This window comes from Budorcas taxicolor, chromosome 19, assembly GCF_023091745.1.
Source record: "Budorcas taxicolor isolate Tak-1 chromosome 19, Takin1.1, whole genome shotgun sequence".
Taxonomy (NCBI): Eukaryota; Metazoa; Chordata; class Mammalia; order Artiodactyla; family Bovidae; genus Budorcas; species Budorcas taxicolor.
In genome coordinates this window covers 34,315,810-34,335,287 of record NC_068928.1, presented here as the reverse complement: position 1 = coordinate 34,335,287, position 19,478 = coordinate 34,315,810, and the positions used below count along the sequence as shown (strand labels likewise).

The window sequence follows — 19,478 nt, the reverse complement described above, 5'->3', positions numbered from 1 at the left end:
AAAGTTGTTCAGGGGAAACTGAGTCTGGAGGGGATCAGACTTCCCAAACAAGCCACTAGGGCCACCTGCAAGTGCCCACACCTAAGGACCAGCCTATGGCTGAGCGGGTCACCCAACCAGCAGGGGTTTTCCAGAACTTGGTGGGGGTCTCAGACTGGCAATAGGGAGGCAGGGACCAGGCGCCTTTACAGAGGAGGTGGGAGAGGCCCAGGGCCACCGACCCACCTGGATGAGAGCAAGCACCTTGTCCTGCACAATGGTGGGGGGGCTGTTCTTGGGAGAGATGACCTTGACCAGGACGCTGTCAATGAAGTCCCGGTTGGCCACGAGCACGTGGAAGCGGTGGCCGCAGTTCTTCACACACGTCTCCAGCACCTGATGCAGGCAGGAAGAGAGATCACCACAGGGACTGAGGGGCAGCAGACAGCCACCTCCTGCCTGGACTGTCCTGCCAACCGGTTCCTCCAGAGGCAAACTCGAGGCACAGGTGCCCCTTGCTGGCCATGGTCCCTGGGCTCCACAGCAGTCAGAAGGCACCAGCTCTTGCACAAGAAGGATGCTGGGGTTTCAGTGGGGTCAATGACTGAGCGTCCCCAGAAACGAGCCTCTGAGTGGACAGCAATGGCCAGTGGACACGAGCCCTCCTGGGAGAAGGCCGCTGGGACGGCCTGCAGCCTCCTCTGAGCTCCCATCTCCGCCTGCCCTGAGGCATGGGCCACCCTCCTCTAAGATCAGCAAGCTCCTCAGATGACAGGCAACCTCTGCCAGGATCTTGTCCCCTCATCTGGTCCTTAAAGTGCCCTGGACAGAGGCAGTGGGGCCCCAGAGCCTAGCAGAGCAGGAGCTGCAGAAGGAAGGGGCCCTGGCTGGCACAGCCCACTGCAGGCTGCTCTGCCAAAGAAGTGAACCCCTCCCCCATGGCCTGAGGGCCCGAATCACATGGGAAGTTTCCAGAATGCAGCCAAGGCCCACGAGCAGGCAAAAAAAAAAAAAAAAAATTCAGCAAAATAAAATCTGATAAGGTGTTAATATCCAAAAGTATATAAGGAATTCACGCCACTCAACAGCAAAAAACAAACCATCCTATTTAAAAACAGGCAAAGGACTTAAGTATTTCTCCAAAGAAGCATACAGATGACCAACAGGCACCTGAAAAGAAGCTCCACATCACTGCTCGTTAGGAAAACGCAACGCAGAACCACAATGATGGAGAAGAAAATGACAGTCCGCTCCAGTATTCCTGCCTGGGACATGCCATGGACAGAGGAGCCTGGAGGGCCACATTCCATGGGGCTGCAGAGTCGGACATGACTTAGTGACTGAACAACAACAAATACACAGACAGATGGTGATCGGGGGAAATATCTCTTCATGAAAAGGTGGCATAAAATGGAGAGTGAAGTGATGGAGCAAGATGCAATATAGAGTTTTGTAGGAAACTTCTGTATAGAATAAAAGCTGCAAATATTCAGTAATAAAGTCCATGGCTAAAGGGGAAAAAAACACAATGAGCTATCACCCCACACCTCATCTGTTGCCTAATTAAAAATGTATTTACTTATTGACTGCACCGGGTCTTAGTTGTGGCACGAGGGATCTACTTCCTCGACCAGGGATCGAACCCAGGGCCACCTGCATTGGGAGCGTGGAGTCTTAGCCACTGGACCACCAGCGAAGTCCCTATCTAATTTTTCAGGTTGTGAGTTAATTAAGTGGTTCTTAACACTGCATTTCTTTTTGTTGTTTGTTTTATTTGAAAAGAGTTTAAGAAAAATCTATATTCTATTGAAACATCTGAGGAATGTTGAGGACAAAAGAGGTACGTATTGGTGAGGGTGTGGAGAGAAGGGAACCCTTGTGCACTGCTAGCGGGAATGTAAACTGGCGCCACCACTACAGGGAGCAGACAGGAGGTTCCTAGGAAACTAAAAACAGAGCTACCGTGATCAGCAATCCCGCTCCCGGGTGGACATCCAAAAGAAATGCTTTCAGGTTATCTGAGAGACACACGCACCCCAACGCTCACAGCTGCCTTGCTCACAACAGCCAAGACATGGAGACAACCTAAGTGTCCACTGATGGGTGAATGCACGAAGAAAATCAAACAGGATACAGACACACACACACGCACACACACACACAGAGGGAGATTATTCAGCCATAAACAGAAGGGAATCCTGCCCTTTGCAACAACAGGGATGATTCTCAAGGGTATCAGGCTAAGTGAAATAAATCAGACACAAATAATGTACAATATGACTTACAGGCGGAATCTAAAAACTCCAAACTCAGAGACAGAGAGTTAGGACAGTGGATGCCAGGGGCTGGGGGTGGAGGAGATGGGGTAAGGCTGGTGAAGGGTACATCTCAGTGGTAAGGTTGGGTGAGTCCTTGGGTCCACAGAACATGGTGACTATAACCTACAGTACTGCGGTACACACTCAGAAGCTATGCATGTATTTATTTTGGCTGCTCTGGGTCTCCGTTGCTGTGCACAGGCTCTTTCTAGTTGCAGGGAGCAGGCTTCTCTTGCTGCAGAGCACAGGTTCTCGGTGCTCAGGCTTCAGCAGTTGCGGCTCATAGGCTCAGGAGTGGTGGCGCACGGGCTTAGCTGCCCTGTGGCATGTGGGATCTTCCAGGACCGGGGATCGAACCCATGTTCCCTGCATTGCTGCTGCTGCTGCTAAGGTGCTTCAGTCGTGTCCGACTGTGCGACCCCATAGACAGCAGCCCACCAGGCTCCCCCATCCCTGGGATTCTCCAAGCAAGAACACTGGAGTGGGTTGCCATTTCCTTCTCCAATGCATGAAAGTGAAAAATGAAAGTGAAGTCGGTCAGTCGTGTCGGACTCTTCGTGACCCCGTGGACTGCAGCCTACCAGGCTCCTCTGTCCATGGGATTTTCCAAGCAAGAGTAATGGAGTGGGTTGCCATTGCCTTCTTCGGTTCCCTGCATTGGCAGGCAGGTTTTTAACCACATTTGATAAAATGTTAGGTTTCAAGACAGAGATAACACCCGAAGCCATCCCTTTTAATTTTCTGACATCTTGTGTGCATGGCTAAGTTGCTTCAGTGGTGTCTGACTCATTGCGACCCTATGGACTATAGCCCACCAGGCTCCTCTGTGCTTTGGATTCTCCAGGCAAGAATACTGGAGTGGGTTGCCTTTTCCTTCTCCAGGGGATCTTCTTGATCCAGGAATCAAACCTGTGTCTCTTATGTCTCCTGCATTGGCAGCGGGGTTCTTTACCACTAGTGCCACCTGGGAAGCCCTCTGACATCTCAAGGACAGGCAAAAATCTGGTCTGTTCTTTCCTGAAAGGAGTCACTTGCTGATTTTCCCAAGACCCTCTGCAGTGATGTTCAGTTTTTACCCCTTAATCCAGTCGGCACCTCACTAGCTGTGACATCTGGGCAAACCTTGGGCCTCTTCGAGCCCGTTTCTTCATCCTTAAAAGCGGATGAGGAAACCTACTTGGGAAGGTTTCTGGAAGCAAGTGTATAACATCTGGGCAGGTGCTCAGGGGAGTCGGCACTCTCACAGGGAGGGAGCTGACCCCAGAGGAGCAGCTGGCCTCAGTGTCCCATGGCAGACTGGTGAACAACAGGGACCCATGCCCAGGCCTGGGGCTTCTCTGCTGGGGGCTTCTACTGGACAGCACTGTCCACGCCTCATCCCTGCTAGCACGTCATCAGACTTGGGCTCACGCATCTCAGAGGGCAAGACACTGGGGCAGCAGCAGGAGGTACTGCTGTCTGGGCCATGGCTCCTGGCCATGCTCCCACCCTGGGAGAGGGACAGGGGCACTCACAGTTAGAGCCAGCATCACCTCCCGGTAGTTCCGGTTCCCGTTGAGCCGCTTCTTCAGGGCCCGAATGGCGTCCTTTGGCCTAGAGAAGAGACAAGTGCAGACCCTGCCAATCCTGCCTGGGCACCGCCCTGCAGAGTCAGGGCCATAGTGTCAACAGCATTTACATGACCTTATTTGCCAATGCCCATTTGTAAACGAGAAAGATTGCAGACAAATGAAATGCCCATCAGCGCCAATCAGGTTAAATTAAACCATGCTTCTCTACACAATGGAGTACCATGCAGCTGCACTGAAGAACACAGAAGCTCCTTACACCGGTCCAAAGATAAGGACCAGCATCATTTGCAGAGCCGGGCAGAGGGGACGCTGCCACATGAGCTCGGAAGGACAAAGAGCACCCGGCACACATGTCCGACATCCACAGGGAGGGGACCCTGGAGGGATCTGCCCCTGGGAAGGGCATGGGGCTGAGGAGCAGGAACTGTTCCTAGGGTCACATGCAGGCTCCAGCCCCCTCGAATTCTGCATCACGTGCAAGTGTGGTCCTCCCAGAAGAGTGACCAGCCGGCTGGCACATGGGCTCAAGAAGGGAACCTGGCCAAGTCCCTGTACAGGCCTGGATGTCGAGCCTCTGGCTCCGGGGAGCACCTTTCTCCCTGAGAAAACTGAAGTAAGTCTCCTCAAAAGTTCAGAAGTTGTGGGTTTGAGGCTCCAGATCTGACCAGGCTTCCTGGGGCAGAACTGCAGGGCCTCCAGCTGACACGGCTGCATCACATGCTGACCATCCAGGACACACTCTTCCTGACACCCCGGACATGGCCGGGAGAAGGGTCCCCAGCCTGCCCAGGAGGGCAAGTACTGGGTGCAGCCCTGTGTCTAACACATTGTGTCATTTACTCTCAGCCAGGATTCAGCAAAGCCGTGGTGCCAGGAGTGACCTGGGCATGAAATCCCCACCCCCAGCACAACATCACCTTCTCTCAGGAGCCCCTGCCCTCTGCTGTCAGAACTGGGCTCCCACCTGCAGGTCAGCATAACCTAGGTCTAAACTGGGGCCCTCCTATCTTGATAGTTCAGAAATATTTGTTACCTACTTGCCAAACAAAAATGTCCTTTTAAAGTGCGTGAGAAAGCTGGGGAAGGGGAGGGAGCAGCTCTGCCAATTAGCCCAGTTAGACGGAAAGCAGAGGCTTCCAGAAGGAACAACACACGCCAACCTGGAATCAAGCTGCCCACAGGAGTCCTCTGCTCCCAGGGAGGGGCCCTGTCGGAGGTGTGTGTGTGTTCTGTGTGTGCTCTTGTGTGCAGTGTGTGCACACAGTGCGTGTGTCCTGTGTGTGTCCTTGTGTGTGTGTGTCCTTGTGTGTGTGTGTGCCCTTGTGTGTATGTGCTGTGTGTGCCCTGTGTGTGCTCCTGTGTGTGTGTGCTGTGTATGTGTTTCTGTGTGTGTGCAGTGTATGTGTATGTGTGTAGTGTGCACACACTGAGTGTGTGGTGTGTGCTCTTGTGTATGTGTGCCCTGTGTGGTGTGCTCTTGTGTGTGCTGTGTGTGCTCTTGTGTATATTGTGTGTGCATGTGTGGTCTTGTGTGTGTGTGTGCCCTGTAGGCGCTCTTGCGTGTATGAGCCCTTGTGTGTGCTGTGTGTGCTCTTGTGTGTGTGCAGTGTGTGTATGTGTGGTGTGTGCTCATGTGTGTGCTCTGTGTGTGCTCCTGTGTGTGTGCCATGTGTGCCCTGTGTGTGCTCGTGTGTGTGCTCTTGTGTGGTGTGTGCTCTGTGTGTGCTGTGTGCTCTTGTGTATGTGCAATGTGTGCCCTGTGTGTGCTCGTGTGTGTGTGCTCTGTGTGCTGTGTATGTGTGTGCTGTGTGTGTGCAGTGTGCCCTGTGTATGCTCGTATGTATGTGCTCTGCATGCTGTGTATGTGCTCATGTGTGTGCAGTGTGTATGTGTGCAGTGTGTGTCTGTTTATTGTGTGTGTGTGCTCTGTCTGTGTGTGGCTGCAGCAGCACTGCCCTGGGGAGAGGCCCTGCTGGAGGTGTGTGCAATGTGGCAGCAGTTCCTACAAGGGGTGCTGATTTCTGCAAAAAGGGACTTGACAAGCTCTTGCTTTTGAGGACTTTGTGGACCTGAGCTGGTGAAGCTCCATGGCCACGGGCCAGGAGCGTGATTGATTTCTCCTGTCTCAAAGGCCCCATCAAGCAGTCTCATCCCCTCCCCTTGAACTTCCACGGAGCACTAAATGGGCAGAGCCACCCAGGGCTATGCTCACTTGTGGCTCAGGGAGCACAGCACACAGGCTCCCAATGGGGGATGCATGGAGGGAAAGCAGAGATGATGTAGCTCCCAACTTAGAAAGAAGATGCTGCCTGAGAGGGGGCACAAAGGGAAGTATTATTTACCCTTCTCCCAGGGAGAAGCCTGGAGATAGGATCCAAGTCCTATCGGGGGCCCCACACAGCTCCCTGCAGCAGCAGATCAGCCATGAGCCAGGAGCAGCGGAGCGGGGACCCAGAGGCTGAGAGCAGGAAGGGGATACCACACCTGGCAGCTTCTGGGGGAGAGATCGGGGCCACAGGAGCTGGCCTCCCCAGAGTCTCCACAGACCTCAAACTCCTCTAGTCATCCTGAAGCCAAGCCATCTGGTCCTTCGGCTCCAGGACTGCCACTTCTAAGCTGTTTCCTCCCTGTCTCCCAGGAGGACGAGGCTGCACCCCCTTCATACTCTGGATGCCCCCACTCCCTTCCTGCCACCCCTCCTAGCTGTTCCCTTGCTCCACTGCAGTTTTTGGGCTCCTCCAGCGTAGAGGCTGGGCACAAGGATTCTGTGAGCTGGGGAAGGTCCGAGATGGTCATAAAAACGACCATGATCCTCACCAGAGCCACCATTCGACTCTCCTGGGAGCGTTCATCAAACCCAGGTGCCTGCACCTGACTAGTAGTCCAGGGAGGCCTGGGAAACAGGATTTAAGACATCCGGTTGGGAGTTATGATTCTGCCAGGCACTGCTGCTTAGTGACCAAGGGCCCAGGGCACCAGAGGTGGCCACACAAGGCCCCAGGCTGGAGGTTACCTTAGGCTGGGCATCAGGGCAAGCCCAGCAAGGGACCTGTGGAAGAGCACATCAAACCTGTGCCCACCAGGACCCCAACCTGCCAGGTGAGCTCTGAATAAATGAAGGAAGCATATCCAGAGTTTCTGGGTTGGAACCAGTCAGCAGGGCTTGCGTCCTGCATCTGCCCTTCTGAACCGTGCTAACCTTGGGCGAGGGCCAACCAGGGCAGGCTTCAGCTTCCTCAACACTCAAAGGGGCTGGGCCCTGTCACACAGGCTGGCAGAACCAGGGACAGACACAGGGTGGGGGCCCAGGGAAGGGGCAGCCCCTTGCCCCCATTGCCTCCCGGCCTCCTTGGTGACTGTGCAGAAGTGGTCATTGCCCTCTCCTCCCCAGCTCAGCTCTGCACAGTCGAGTCACCAGCTGACCAGGGTGTCTTGTTCACGGCCTGCCTCCCTGCTCTGGAATGTCAGTGCCGAGCGAGGGAGTCTGTTTGTCCCCTGGGGCTGAGTATCAGATGATCACTCAGGAAATATTTGTTGAGTGAAATCAGGAGGCTGGTCCCCAGCCTCCACATGGCAAGGCCAGTAAGGACAGAGCTCAGGGCAAGGCTGGAGCTGCCCAGGTCTGGGGGTGGTTTATGAGGGTGCTACTAGCATAAATTCCATTTTTATGGAGCAGATAGAGAGTCAAAGACCGACAAATTTGGAAGACGTGCACGCAGAATGCAGCTGTGATGGTGATGCAGAAGAGGATGTAAACACAGCAGCAGAACAGACCAGGCGTTACAGGGGTGGGGGGTCCTGGGCCTCGCAAGTCTTCCCTGCTCCACCACCCACTACACACCCTGAGGGCTCTCTCCTTCACGGGGCTGCGTCCAGTCCAGCAAAGCAGGGCAGAGAGCCCAGGGCTGCAGAGGGCTGGGGGAGGGAGGATCGGCTGCAGGGGACTCAGTAACCAGGCAACTTCATTTTCACTTGTGATTAAAGGCAGGTTATTAAAGAGGGGGTCACTGCTCTGACTCCAGCAGCGCCTTTGGGGGCACCGGCGGGAGGGCGGAGCATTCGAGCATTGCCAGGTCGGACACCATGGTCGACGGGCCACCTGCCCAGGAGGCAGAGGGGACACGCACCCTTCCTCCGTCTCATTGATGATGTCGCAGATCTCCATGTTCAATGTCCAGTCCTCACTCTGCAGGGAGCCATCTGTTGCCTTTTCTGCAAATTCAGAAAGAAAGCTGCTTTAACATTTCTCCTGGAATAAGGGGCCTGGCAGGAAGGAGTGGGGACTGGATGCACCCCACTGCCCCCTCCCCAAGCAGATGGGCTGAGCTGACAGCAGCTCTAATGCTGTTCCTGAGAGAACACCTGGGACAGGGGGTCAAGGGGTGACCCCCAATACTGTCCTTCAGTCACTAAACTCCCAGGAGTTGGAATTCTTAGAAGAAAACGCAGGGGGAGGGCTTCACGATGTCGGTGTGTGGGTGCTAAGTCACTTCAGTAATCTCCAACGCTCTGCGATCCCATGGACTATATAGCCTGCCAGGCGCCCCTGTCCGTGGGATTCTCCAGGCAAGAATACTGGAGTGGGTTGCCATGCCCTCTTCCAGGGGATCTTCCCGACCCAGGGATCAAACCCTCATCTCTTACATCACCTGAATTGGCAGGTGGGTTCTACACCACTTGGGAAGCCCTCATGATATTGTATGTGGCAATAATTTCATTCATAGATATGACACCAAAAGCACAGGCAACAGAAGAAAAAACAGACAAACTGGACTGCATAAAAACGTAAACATTTCTGGGCATTAAAGGACACAATCAACAGAGTAAAAACAGAGTAACCTATGTTCAGAATGTTAGAAAATATCTGCAAAGCTGATAAGGAGTTAATATTTTTTAGGATAAACAAAGAACTCTTACAACTCAAACACAACAAAAACCCCAATTTAAAAATGGGCAAAGGCTCCCAGTCCCATCACTTCATGACAAATAGAAGGGGGAAAAGTGGAAGCAGTGACAGATTTTATTTTCTTAGGCTCCAAAATCACTGGGCATGGTGACTGCAGCCATGAAATTAAAAGATGCTTGCTCCTTGCAAGGAAAGCTATGACAAACCTAGACAATGTCTTAAAAAGCAGAGACATCACTTTGGTCTGTACAGTAAAAGCTACGGTTTTCCTGCTAGTCATGTATGAATGTGAGAGTTGGACCATAAAGAAGCCTGATGGCTGAAGAAGTGATGCTTTTGAACTGTGGTGTTGGAGAAGATTCCTCAGAGTCCCTTGGACAGCAAGGAGATCAAACCAGTTTATCCTAAAGGAAATCAGTCCTGAATATTCATTGGAAGGACTGATGCTGAAGCTCCAGTACTTTGGCCACCTGATGCGAAGAGCTGACTCACTGGAAAAGACTCTGATGCTGGGAAAGATTGAAGGCAAACGGAGAAGAGGGCAGCAGACAATGAGGTGGTTGGATGGCATCACCGACTCAATGGACATTAATTTGAACACACTCTGGGAGATAGTGAACGACAGAGACGCCTGGTGGGCTGCAGTTCATAGGGTTGCAAGAATCGGACACAGTTTAGTGACTGGACAACAACAACAACAAAAGGACCTGAATAGACATTTCTCAAAACAATAAAATAAAACAAAAACCTATACACGGGGACTTCCCTGGTGTTCCAGAGGTTAAGAATCTGCCTTGCAATTTAAGGGATGCAGGTTGAATCCCTGGTCCGGGAACTAAGATCCCACATGCCTCAGAGCAACTAAGCCCACATGCCACAACAAAAGATTCCGAATGTCATGACTGAGCCCCGCCACAGCCAAGTTAATTAATTAATTTTTAAAAAAGATATACAAGGGGCCAACATGTCCCTGAAAAAAAAATGCTATGTATCACTAATCATTGCTGCTGCTGCTGCTGCTAAGTCGCTTCAGTCGTGCCCGACTCTGTGCAAATCGAACCCACAATGATATATCACTTCAAACTCTCTAGGATGACTGCTATCCAAAAAAAAAAAAAGGAACATAAGCAATGCTGGTGAGAATGTGGAGAGACTGGAACCCTTGTGCACTGTTGGTGTGGATGGAAAATGACGAGCTGTCCCTGTGGGAAACACGGCAGGTTCTCAGAAAACTGAAAACAGAACTACCGTATGATCCAGCAACTCCACTTCAGGTCCACACCCAGCAGAGCTGAGAGCAGGACCTCAAAGAGATATGTCCGCACTTATGTTCACAACAGCTTTATTCCTAACAGCCAGGGAGTGACCCAGGTGTCCAGACACAGATGACCGCCAAACAGAATGTGCAGATTCACACAGAGGAATATTACTTAGCCTTAAAAAGGAAGGAAATTCTGACACCGGCTCCAAGATAAGTGGACCTCCAGGGCATTACGCTAAGTGAAATAAGCCAGACACAAAAAGACAAATACTGCATGGTTCCCCTTTTGGGAGGTTCCTAAAGCAATCAAATTCATAGAGAGAAAGTAGAATGGTGGGTGCCAGGGGCTAGGGGAGGGAGTGGGGAGTTACTACTGAACTGGGGACAGAGTTGATGATAAAGGTCCAGAGAGTGAGGCGCACGACCATGTGAATGCGTTCAATACTTAAGAGTGGTTAGAATGGCACATTTTGTTATACCTATTTTAATACGTTTTTGAAAATCCTAAGGCAGGCAGTATTCTCTCCCATATTTAGAGGAAGTGAGGCTCAGAGAGGTTGGGACGCTGGCCAGGATCACACAGCTGAATAGGCCCTGACATCTGGTCTTGGGTCTGTCTAATGCCTGGGCACTTGCTGATGTGGCCCCAGCTGTCAGCACCATGAGTTTGGACCCAACGCTGCCCTGTCCAAACTGTTTAGTTCTCCAGAGAGACAGTCAAGACAGTCACCGGCCTCTTTAACAAAAACTTCATACAACATGCATGTCCACTGACAGCGTGAACCCCACGACCTCTGTGCACACTGGAAGTGGCTGGTTCCACTGGACGCAACTGCGGGGAAGGCACGCTTGTTCTGCACATGCAGCCCAGAGCTCACGCTCCATCGACAGCGGTCCTTCCCAGCAGTCACCACACTCCAGGAACCCGGCCGCGGCTCTGGACATCAGTGCGCCAGCCCGTGGTCTGTGTGGATGACCCTCACTTCTTCAGTCTTTACCAAAAAGCAAGTATCCTCAACCTCTTCACCCTCTTTACTCGTCACCCTTGACACCCAAAGACTCTCCACCCCACAAAAGGAGCAAGCCCACCCAGGGGCGAGAATGGCTGGATGAGGCCCTGTGTGCGGGGCGCTGGGTGGGGGCCAGGGGCCCTTCACTAGGGCCTATGGTGTCACCGGCTGCAGCAGAGGCAGCATTTGATGAAACCCTCTCCTCTGGGGGGCTTTTCCGGGTGCCTCAGCAGTAAAGAACTTGCCTGCAATGCAGGAGAAACAGGAGACGTGGGTTCCAACCCTGGGTTGGGAAGATCCCCTCGAGGAAGGAAATGGCAACCCACCTCAGTATTCTTGCCTGGGAAATCCCATGGACAGAGGAGACTGGTGGGCTACAGTTTGTGGGGTCACAGAGCGTCAGACACGACTGAGCACGCACACAGGCACCTCACTGGGGGAGGAAAGCATGGGGAGAGAGGAAGGGAGGAGGAGCCAGGGGCCTGTGAAGAGAGGCAAAGGTCAGGATGGAGGAGAGGCCATGCCACCCAGCCACAGGCAGCACCGCTGGGCCCTCAGGGGACATCTTCATGGGGGTGGGGCTGAGGCAGGCACCCAGACGGAACGGTCAAAGCACCGTCCAGCCCAGAGCCGGGAAGACTGGACACAGAGGCTGTGTGAGGCAAGGGCAGCGTGAGGCAGCATCTGGAGGGTCCGCAACGAGACCCTTGCCCCCTGCTCACTCTGCCACTTGGATCTCTGAAGGGCCCACCGCCAGAGGAGGAGACCCCCCCACACCTGGGGTCACACACAGCAGGGCCTCTGCAGCCTCCTAGTAAAGCCACTCGCCTGCTACGCTTCGGAACCAGTGAGGGGACAGGCCAGCTGGCCAAAGGGCCACTGTCCGCCTGTGGTCTGTCCCATCTCAGCATGGGTCACACACAGGGGGACAGAACAGGGGACACCAGCAGGGCCCAGGGGACACTGTCTTGGAGGCTTGACGGAGGAAACTTCCATCAGTGAACCTCCCCATCCCTCCTCCCACCACCAGGAAGGGGGTCAGAGGCGTGAGAACCTCTCCTCAGGGTTAGCACCCTCTATTCAATCACTGGGCTCTGAGTTCCAGCAAAAGATAGAGGCTCCTTTCGATTATAAAGAACTGACCCCATAAGAATGCCTTTTTATTTTCATTTTGCTGGAAATGCCACAGACATACAACTGTGGGTATTTGGCTCAGCTGAGACAGAAGAAGGAGGGAAGGCTGACAAAGGAGCTCAAATCGCTTCTCAGTTTCCTTTCCTCATAAAAGAATTCCCACCATGGGACCAAGCTGGGTCTGATTGCCCTCCAACTGTGGCCACTCCCATTGGCTCCCTCCCCAGGCCAGAGGACACCAAGTTCAGGCTCATTTCTGTTATCACGTAAATTGTCAAAACCGAAGATAAATAAATCCTGGTGCAACAGCAAAAACACAATGCTCCAGAGGTCAGGGAGCAAGTCATTCCCGCCAGCCAGCCCTCAGGATGGAGACAGATCAAAGAGCCAGTGACCCGGGCAGCAAAGGGCTGACCTTCCAGAGGTCTCCAGTGATATGCTAACGGCCAGGGGCAAGGCAGAGCCGGACAGGGTTGTGCAGGGCTGGGTGGAGCAGGGGCAGACACAGCGCCCATTAAAGCTTCAGAGCCTGTCATCCTGATGCTGTTGCCATGGCGTTTTCTCCATTCAGAAAAGGCTGCCCCCTGCCTGGTGTGAGCTGGGGGCCAGGGTGCCTTGAATGTCAACCCTGGGACTTCCCTGGCGGTGCAGTGGCTAAGGCTCGGAGCTTCCATCCTGGTCGGGGTGTACAGACCCTGATGGCAAGGTTCTTTTCCAGCAGCAGCCCATGCCCCACCACAATGTCCCTCCCACATGCTCTGAAGTTCAGGGCTGTGATGCTGGGAGGACACTCCAGTCCAGGGGCTTGGTTTCTTGGCTACTGATTTCTACACTTTGATGTGAAATACAGCAACGTCAGAAGCAGCCAAGAGGGCTGGGTTAGCATTTTTGCATTCAGCAGCAGCCTCTTGGTGAGCCTGGAGGAGAAACAGCAGAATCTTCCACCTCCTCCACAATCAAGAGAGTGAGAAGGAGCCCAGAGGGACTGGGCTGCTTCCTGTCGAGGGTGGAGAGGAGAAAAGGAGTCTGCAAGGGCGGGACTCATTCGACAACATGCCCCATCAACTGGAGATCAGCCTTCTGGGCTCTGGATGGGTTCAGGCCAGTGAGGCAGGTGAGGTGGACCAGACAGGTGGAAAGGAACTCAGTCCCAACACCGCACTCAGAGCCGTGGACGCCTCTGCTCTGGGTCCCTGACCTGGTGGATGTTAACTGCAGCTGCTCCCCTTTCACTAGAGACTCCCTCCATTTCATGGGGTGTCCCCCTGTTTCATGGGGTGTCCCCCCATTTCATAGGTGTCCCCTGTTTCAAGGGTGTCCCCCCGTTTCATGGGGTGTCCCCCATTTCAGGGGTATCCCCCATTTCATGGGGTGTTCCCCGTTTCAGGGGTGTCCCCCATTTCACGGGGTGTCCTCCTGTTTCATGGGTGTCCCCCGTTTCGTGGGGTGTCCCTCTGTTTCAGGGGTGTCCACCCATTTCATGGGGTGTCCTTTTCTACAACAGGGGGTCCCACTCCTCCCTCACCCTCTTAAAAGGCAGAGAAGGGGCCAGAAGAAGGTGCACAAAGTATAACTTGACCAGCCCACAGACTCCAGAGGCAGCTTCCTCTGTAACTTGGAGGCAAAATAAAACACGGTGGTCCCCAGGCCATGGATACAGATTGGCAGCCTGGGGACCCAATCTCCAGGAGCACTGGTGCCATGGAGCCGGGAGGAAGTGAAAAAGACCTCCCTGGCCACACACACACACACACAGTGACAGACCACAGCAGGCCCCTGCAAGCAGGGCACACAGGACCAGACAAGCCAGGAAGAACCAGCCAGGGCTAATGTGAAGTCGTCAGGGACTGGGGCAGCCCCTGTCCCCACCCCACAGCTGGAGAGGGCAAGGGCAGGGGCCTGATGGAGATCGTGCTCTGGACCTTGGCTGCAGGTGAGGCAGCCCTGCCTGGTCCCACCCTGAGCCTTCCCATCAGAGCCTGGGAGCAGAAGGCAGGTGCAGACGTGCTCCCAGGGGTGGGGGTGGGGGGCCCTGGACAGGGCCATCCAGCTGATGACTGCCGAGGGTCGGGCACTGGGAGGCAGCGGGAGGCAGGCAGACCGCGTCCCTGCCCCACCACCCGCAGACTGGGCTCAGTCCTGCTCTGCCACGTCACCCCTGGGCCCTGGACCCAGCCTACTCTTCTTCTTCCTCTGAGCACTGTTTCTGTCAAATGGGGTAGGGGGTCTGGTGATCTCTGTCCCCCTCAGTCCCCCACTCTGCTCTGACAGCACACTGGCCTATGGACACTTTTTCTTCCTTTCTTGGTGACTTTTTTTTTTTTTTTTTACTGTGGTAAAATATACATGGGCTTCTCTTATAACTCAGTTGGTAAAGAATCCACCTGCAACACAGGAGACCCTTCTTCGATTCCTGGGTCAGGAAGACCCAGTGGAGAAGGGAAAGGCTATCCACTCCAGTCTTCTGGCCTGGAAAATTTCATGGGCTGTATAGCCCATGGGGTCGCAATGAGTCGGACAGAACTGAGCGACTTTCACTTTCACAATATATGCAACATAAAATGTACCACCATAACTGCTTGAGTGTACAGCTCAAGGCCATCAAGTGCAAGTACACGTAACCGTCCCCACCACCACCTCCAGAAATGATGCATCCTCCCAAACTGAAGCTCAGCCCCCTGAAACCCTAACTCCTCACCCCTCCCCCAGCTGCTGACACCCGCCCTTCTACTTTTCGTATCTCAACTTGATCCTCTAGGAACCTCACAGAAGTGGGTATTAATCCTTTATCAGATACGTGCTTTGCAAGTATCTTCTCCCACTCTGCACTGCTAAATCCAGGGTCATGAAGCTTTCTCTCTGTTTTCTCCTAAAACATTTATAGTTTTATTAATAGATCGTTGAGTTTTCTAGATGGTAGAAGGTGAGGTTCCAACTCCACTCTTGTTGTGTGTGGACACCCAGTTTTCCCAGCTCCACCTGTTGGGAAGACTGTCTTTCTCCCACTGGCTGATCTTCGCCCGTGTGTCAGACATCAGCTGAGCATCCACGGTAAGATTTGCCTCGGGGCTCCCTGTTTCGTCCCGTGGTCTCCATCTCTCCCTGTGCCAGGGCCACGCTGCTCTGATGATGGTGAGTTCTGAAATCTGAAGTGTCAGTCCTTCTACGTTATCCCTCTTTCTTTTAGTATGTTTATTTTTATTTATTTTTGAAAGAAATATTTATTTGGCTGTACGCAGATCTTCAGTCTTTCAGTTGCGGCATGAGGGATCTAGTTACCTGACCAGAAATGGATCCCAGGCCCCCAGCATGGGGACTCGGAGTCTTAGCTGCTGGACCACCAGAGAAATCCCAACTTTGTCCTTCTTTGTCAAGGCTGCTTTGGCTATTTGGAGTCCCTAGAGTTGCCATTCTGGTCCCATCACTTCATGGGAAGTAGATGGGGAAACAGTGGAAACAGTGTCAGACTTTATTTTGGAGGGCTCCAAAATCACTGCAGATGGTGATTGCAGCCATGAAATTAAAAGACGCTTACTCCTTGGAAGGAAAGTTATGACCAACCTAGATAGCATATTCAAAAACAGAGACATTACTTTGCCGACTAAGGTCTGTCTAGTCAAGGCTATGGTTTTTCCAGTGGTCATGTATGGATGTGAGAGTCAGACTGTGAAGAAGGCTGAGCGCTGAAGAACTGATGCGTTTGAACTGTGGTGTTGGAGAAGACTCTTGAGAGTCCCTTGGACTGTGAGGAGATCCAACCAATCCATTCTGAAGGAGATCAGCCCTGGGATTTCTTTGGAAGGAATAATGCTAAAGCTGAAACTCCAGTACTTTGGCCACCTCATGTGAAGAGTTGACTCATTGGAAAAGACTCTGATGCTGGGAGGGATTGGGGGCAGGAGGAGAAGGGGACGACAGAGGATGAGATGGCTGGATGGCATCACTGACTCGATGGACGTGAGTCTGAGTGAACTCCTGGAGTTGGTGATGGACAGGGAGGCCTGGCATGCTGCGATTCATGGGGTCGCCAAGAGTCGGACATGACTGAGCGACTGAACTGAACTGAGAGATGCCATATGAATATTAGGATGGAGTTTTCTATTTCTGCAAAAAAAGAAAAAAAAACATGCTGATGGGATTTTGAGTGAGATTGCACTGAATCTGCAGACCACTTTGGGTTAGTACTGTCAGCTTCAAAGTATGAAGTCTTCAGTCCATGAATATGGGATGTCCTTCCATTCATCTATCTTCTCTCATTTCTTTTGGGCTTCCCAGGTGGCTTAGGCAGCCTGCCAATGCAGGAGATGCAAGAAATGCAGGTTCAATCCCTGGTTCGGGAAGATCCCCTGGAGGAGGACATGGCAACCCACTCCGGCATTCTTGCCTGGAAAATTCTGTGGACAGAGGAGCCTGGTGGGTTACAGTCCGTGAAGCCAGGAAGAGTCAGATACGATCAAGTGACTGAGCAACAACAAAAACATTTCTCCCAGCGATGCTTTGCAGTTCTCAGTGTACAAGTCTTTCACCTCCTGGCTAATTCCTAGGGATTTTATTCTTTTGGATGCTATTAATTTCCTTTTTGGATTGTTCGCTGTGTAGAGAAACAGCTGGGTGTTGACTCATATCCTGCAGCTTTGCTGAATCTATTTATTCATTCTAACAGGTTTTTTTTTCTTTTTTCATGGAACCTTTAGGGTTTCCTACATACAAGGTCACATCATCTGTGAATAGAGATGGTTTTACTTCTTTCGTTCCCACTTGGATGCCCTTCCTTTCTTTTGTCCTATAACTACTCTCGTTAGGACTCCCAAGACTATGTTGAACAGCAGTGGTGAAGTCAGTGTCCCGGACCTGACGTACGGCTTTACCAAACCTGACCATCGCCTGAGAGGAAACCCAGGGATAAGAGGACCTAGTGGAGCTGAGTTCTCACCTCAGGGAAAGGTATATCACCTGCCTGAGGGTGAGCGCGGGAACCCCAGCAGGGGCTTGAGGACTCTGCCTGCCAAGGGGTCTCATTTCTGCATCCAGCTCTGAGGAGGTCACTGGGACTTCTCTAGCCTGGAAAGCCATGCCCCACAAGCCTGCCCAAGGACAGAGCCACCCCATGGCTTCCCCCGTGCCTCCTGCCATAGGATCTCGAGGGGCGCTTCTGACGGGCACCCGTACTTGATGGTATGGTCTACAGTCCACATGAGAGCCGAGTTCTCAAGGCCTCCCGATGCTGTTCTGGGAGATTCTTCCCTTCTTACGGCCATTGGGGGGACCCTGGCTCTCCATTTAAACTTGTAGGTGAGCAAAGGGCCTGTGCTACTGAGCAGTGGTGACTGCACATCCTCTGGGGCCCTAGGCAGCCTGGGGAGAGGTGGAGCCAGGCTCCACCTCTCCCCAGCGTCTCCCTCTGGGCTCAGAAGCCAGAGAATCGGGCATCATAGTGGAGTCTGAGCAGGGAGTTGAAACCCCGGCTTTGGCGGGTTCAAACTTCAGCCAATTACTGTGTGACCCCAGGAATGTGACCTCTTCGAGGCTTTCTGTTGTCTATAAGATGTGATAATCACAGCAGTCTTCTCACAGGGCTGCTGGGAGGTGAACTCAACACGAAACAGGAAGCCCTACGGAGCCCCCGATACAGCCACACAGAGGCTGGAGCCCCCACCCCCACCCCCGCCTCCCCAGGGCATCCCTCGCTTTCCTGTGTCACCACTGCCACCTACAGGTAAACAGAAGTCCACAAGCCACCCTGGTCACTTGATGCCCTGGGAACCTGCAAACACCCAGCTGTCTGATTCGAGGCTTCTGTACCACAAGGGTCTCCCTCAGAGGTAAGCCCCACAACAGCCTGGCCCACGTGCAGGGCAGAGGCACCGCTTCCTCAGGGATCCAAACGCTGAAGCTCCCAGGTCTCAGAGCCCAGCTGTAAGGTTCCCCACGAGTCACTCACAGTGGACGTCATGTTTCCCAACTCTGGATGTGGGCCCTGGGGCAGGGGGCCCAGAGCACTACCTGCGCCCCACCGGCCACACCGCTGACCCCAAATCCCCCAGCCACTGAAGTCACTCCTCTCACACGAGGTCCAGAGAGCACACCGTGGCCTCTTCACAGACACCCTCTTATGCGCCACCCCGTTCCAAGGCAGCCCTTGTCAGAGGGGAGAAAAGGGAAGCCGAGGGGTGAACCGCCCAACTGCACACGGCCAGCAGGGAGCACCAACCAAGGTCATCCTGGCGCATGAGGTCTCGGACTCTTGACACCCCGGGCAAGGCTGGGCCTTGAGCACACCTGGGCCCCCAGCCCCCGGACACAGCCGCGTCCCCCCAACCCCTGATCTCTCAGGTGAGCTCAGAAGGGCTGGCTGAGAAGCATGAGAGAACAGGGTGAGGGGTCAAGTGCAGTCAGCTGCTCCCCTTGTTTTTTTTAATTAGTAAACTGTCAATACTGGAATAATTTCAGACTTACTGAGAAGCTGCCAAGATAGTACAAGGATCCCCAAGGGCTTGTCTCCCAGTTTCTGCTCATGTTAACATCCTTCAGGGCCACCGTTCATGTGTCAAAGCTGAGACGCTAACAGCAGCTCAGGACTACTAACTCCTATTCAGAGTTTTCCATTTTTTCCACTGAGATGCCCTCTTCTGTCCAGGATCCAGTTCAGACCAGCATGCTGCATTTAGGTTTCTCCTCACTTTAAACGTCTACTTTCTTTAAAGACTGGCACATTCATAAAATCCTGAGCTCGCTCTCCCACCCATACAGCTCAGTTCTGAAGGGCAGTGCCCTGCCAGCCGATCCCACACCCCGTCCCGGCCGAATGAGGACACCTTGTCCTCCCAGGCCCCGACAAAGGAGCCCTTCAGGGCGGCCCAGCAGCAGAGAACAGAGGCTGGTCATCCATGCGGGCCTGGGCTGCTGGTCCAAGTTCTTTCTAACTGGAATTCCCCTGGAAGACGGGGCGGTTTTGGCGGGGGGGGGGGGGGGGGTGGGGGGGGAGGGCGGAGAGTCCATAGCTTTAAATACATGCTCTCTAGAGGCAGAGCCTGGAAAATCCCATGGAGAAAGGAGCCTGGCAGGCTACAGTCCATGGGGTTGCAGAGAGGTGTACATGACTGAGCGACTTCACCTTTTTTCTTTTTTAGAGGCAGAGCTACCGGGGTCTGGATGGGGGATTTCCCCAGGTCTTATAAACAAAGGTGTGGAGGGGAGCTGGGGGAAACATGGGCCTAGGGCTGGGGGGCGGCAGGGGGCATGGGAGGAGGCTGGGCGGGGGAGGGGGTCTCCGGCTGTTACCCGCTGGGCCAGTTGACA

At 53.4% G+C, this 19,478-nt stretch overlaps 1 protein-coding gene across 6 annotated transcripts in view; it reads right to left on the bottom strand.

The window, feature by feature from the left end:
• The window catches only part of TOM1L2 (target of myb1 like 2 membrane trafficking protein), a 72,475-nt gene that overhangs the window by 24,194 nt on the left and 28,803 nt on the right, over window positions 1-19,478 (bottom strand). For all 6 annotated transcript variants that reach the window (XM_052658258.1, XM_052658260.1, XM_052658259.1 and 3 more), the window contains exons 2-4: window positions 7,996-8,080; window positions 3,812-3,890; window positions 226-375 (exon numbers count right to left, since the gene is read on the bottom strand). In XM_052658258.1, the coding sequence (XP_052514218.1) occupies window positions 226-375; window positions 3,812-3,890; window positions 7,996-8,080 (314 nt within the window). The remainder of the gene's footprint in view (window positions 1-225; window positions 376-3,811; window positions 3,891-7,995; window positions 8,081-19,478) is intronic.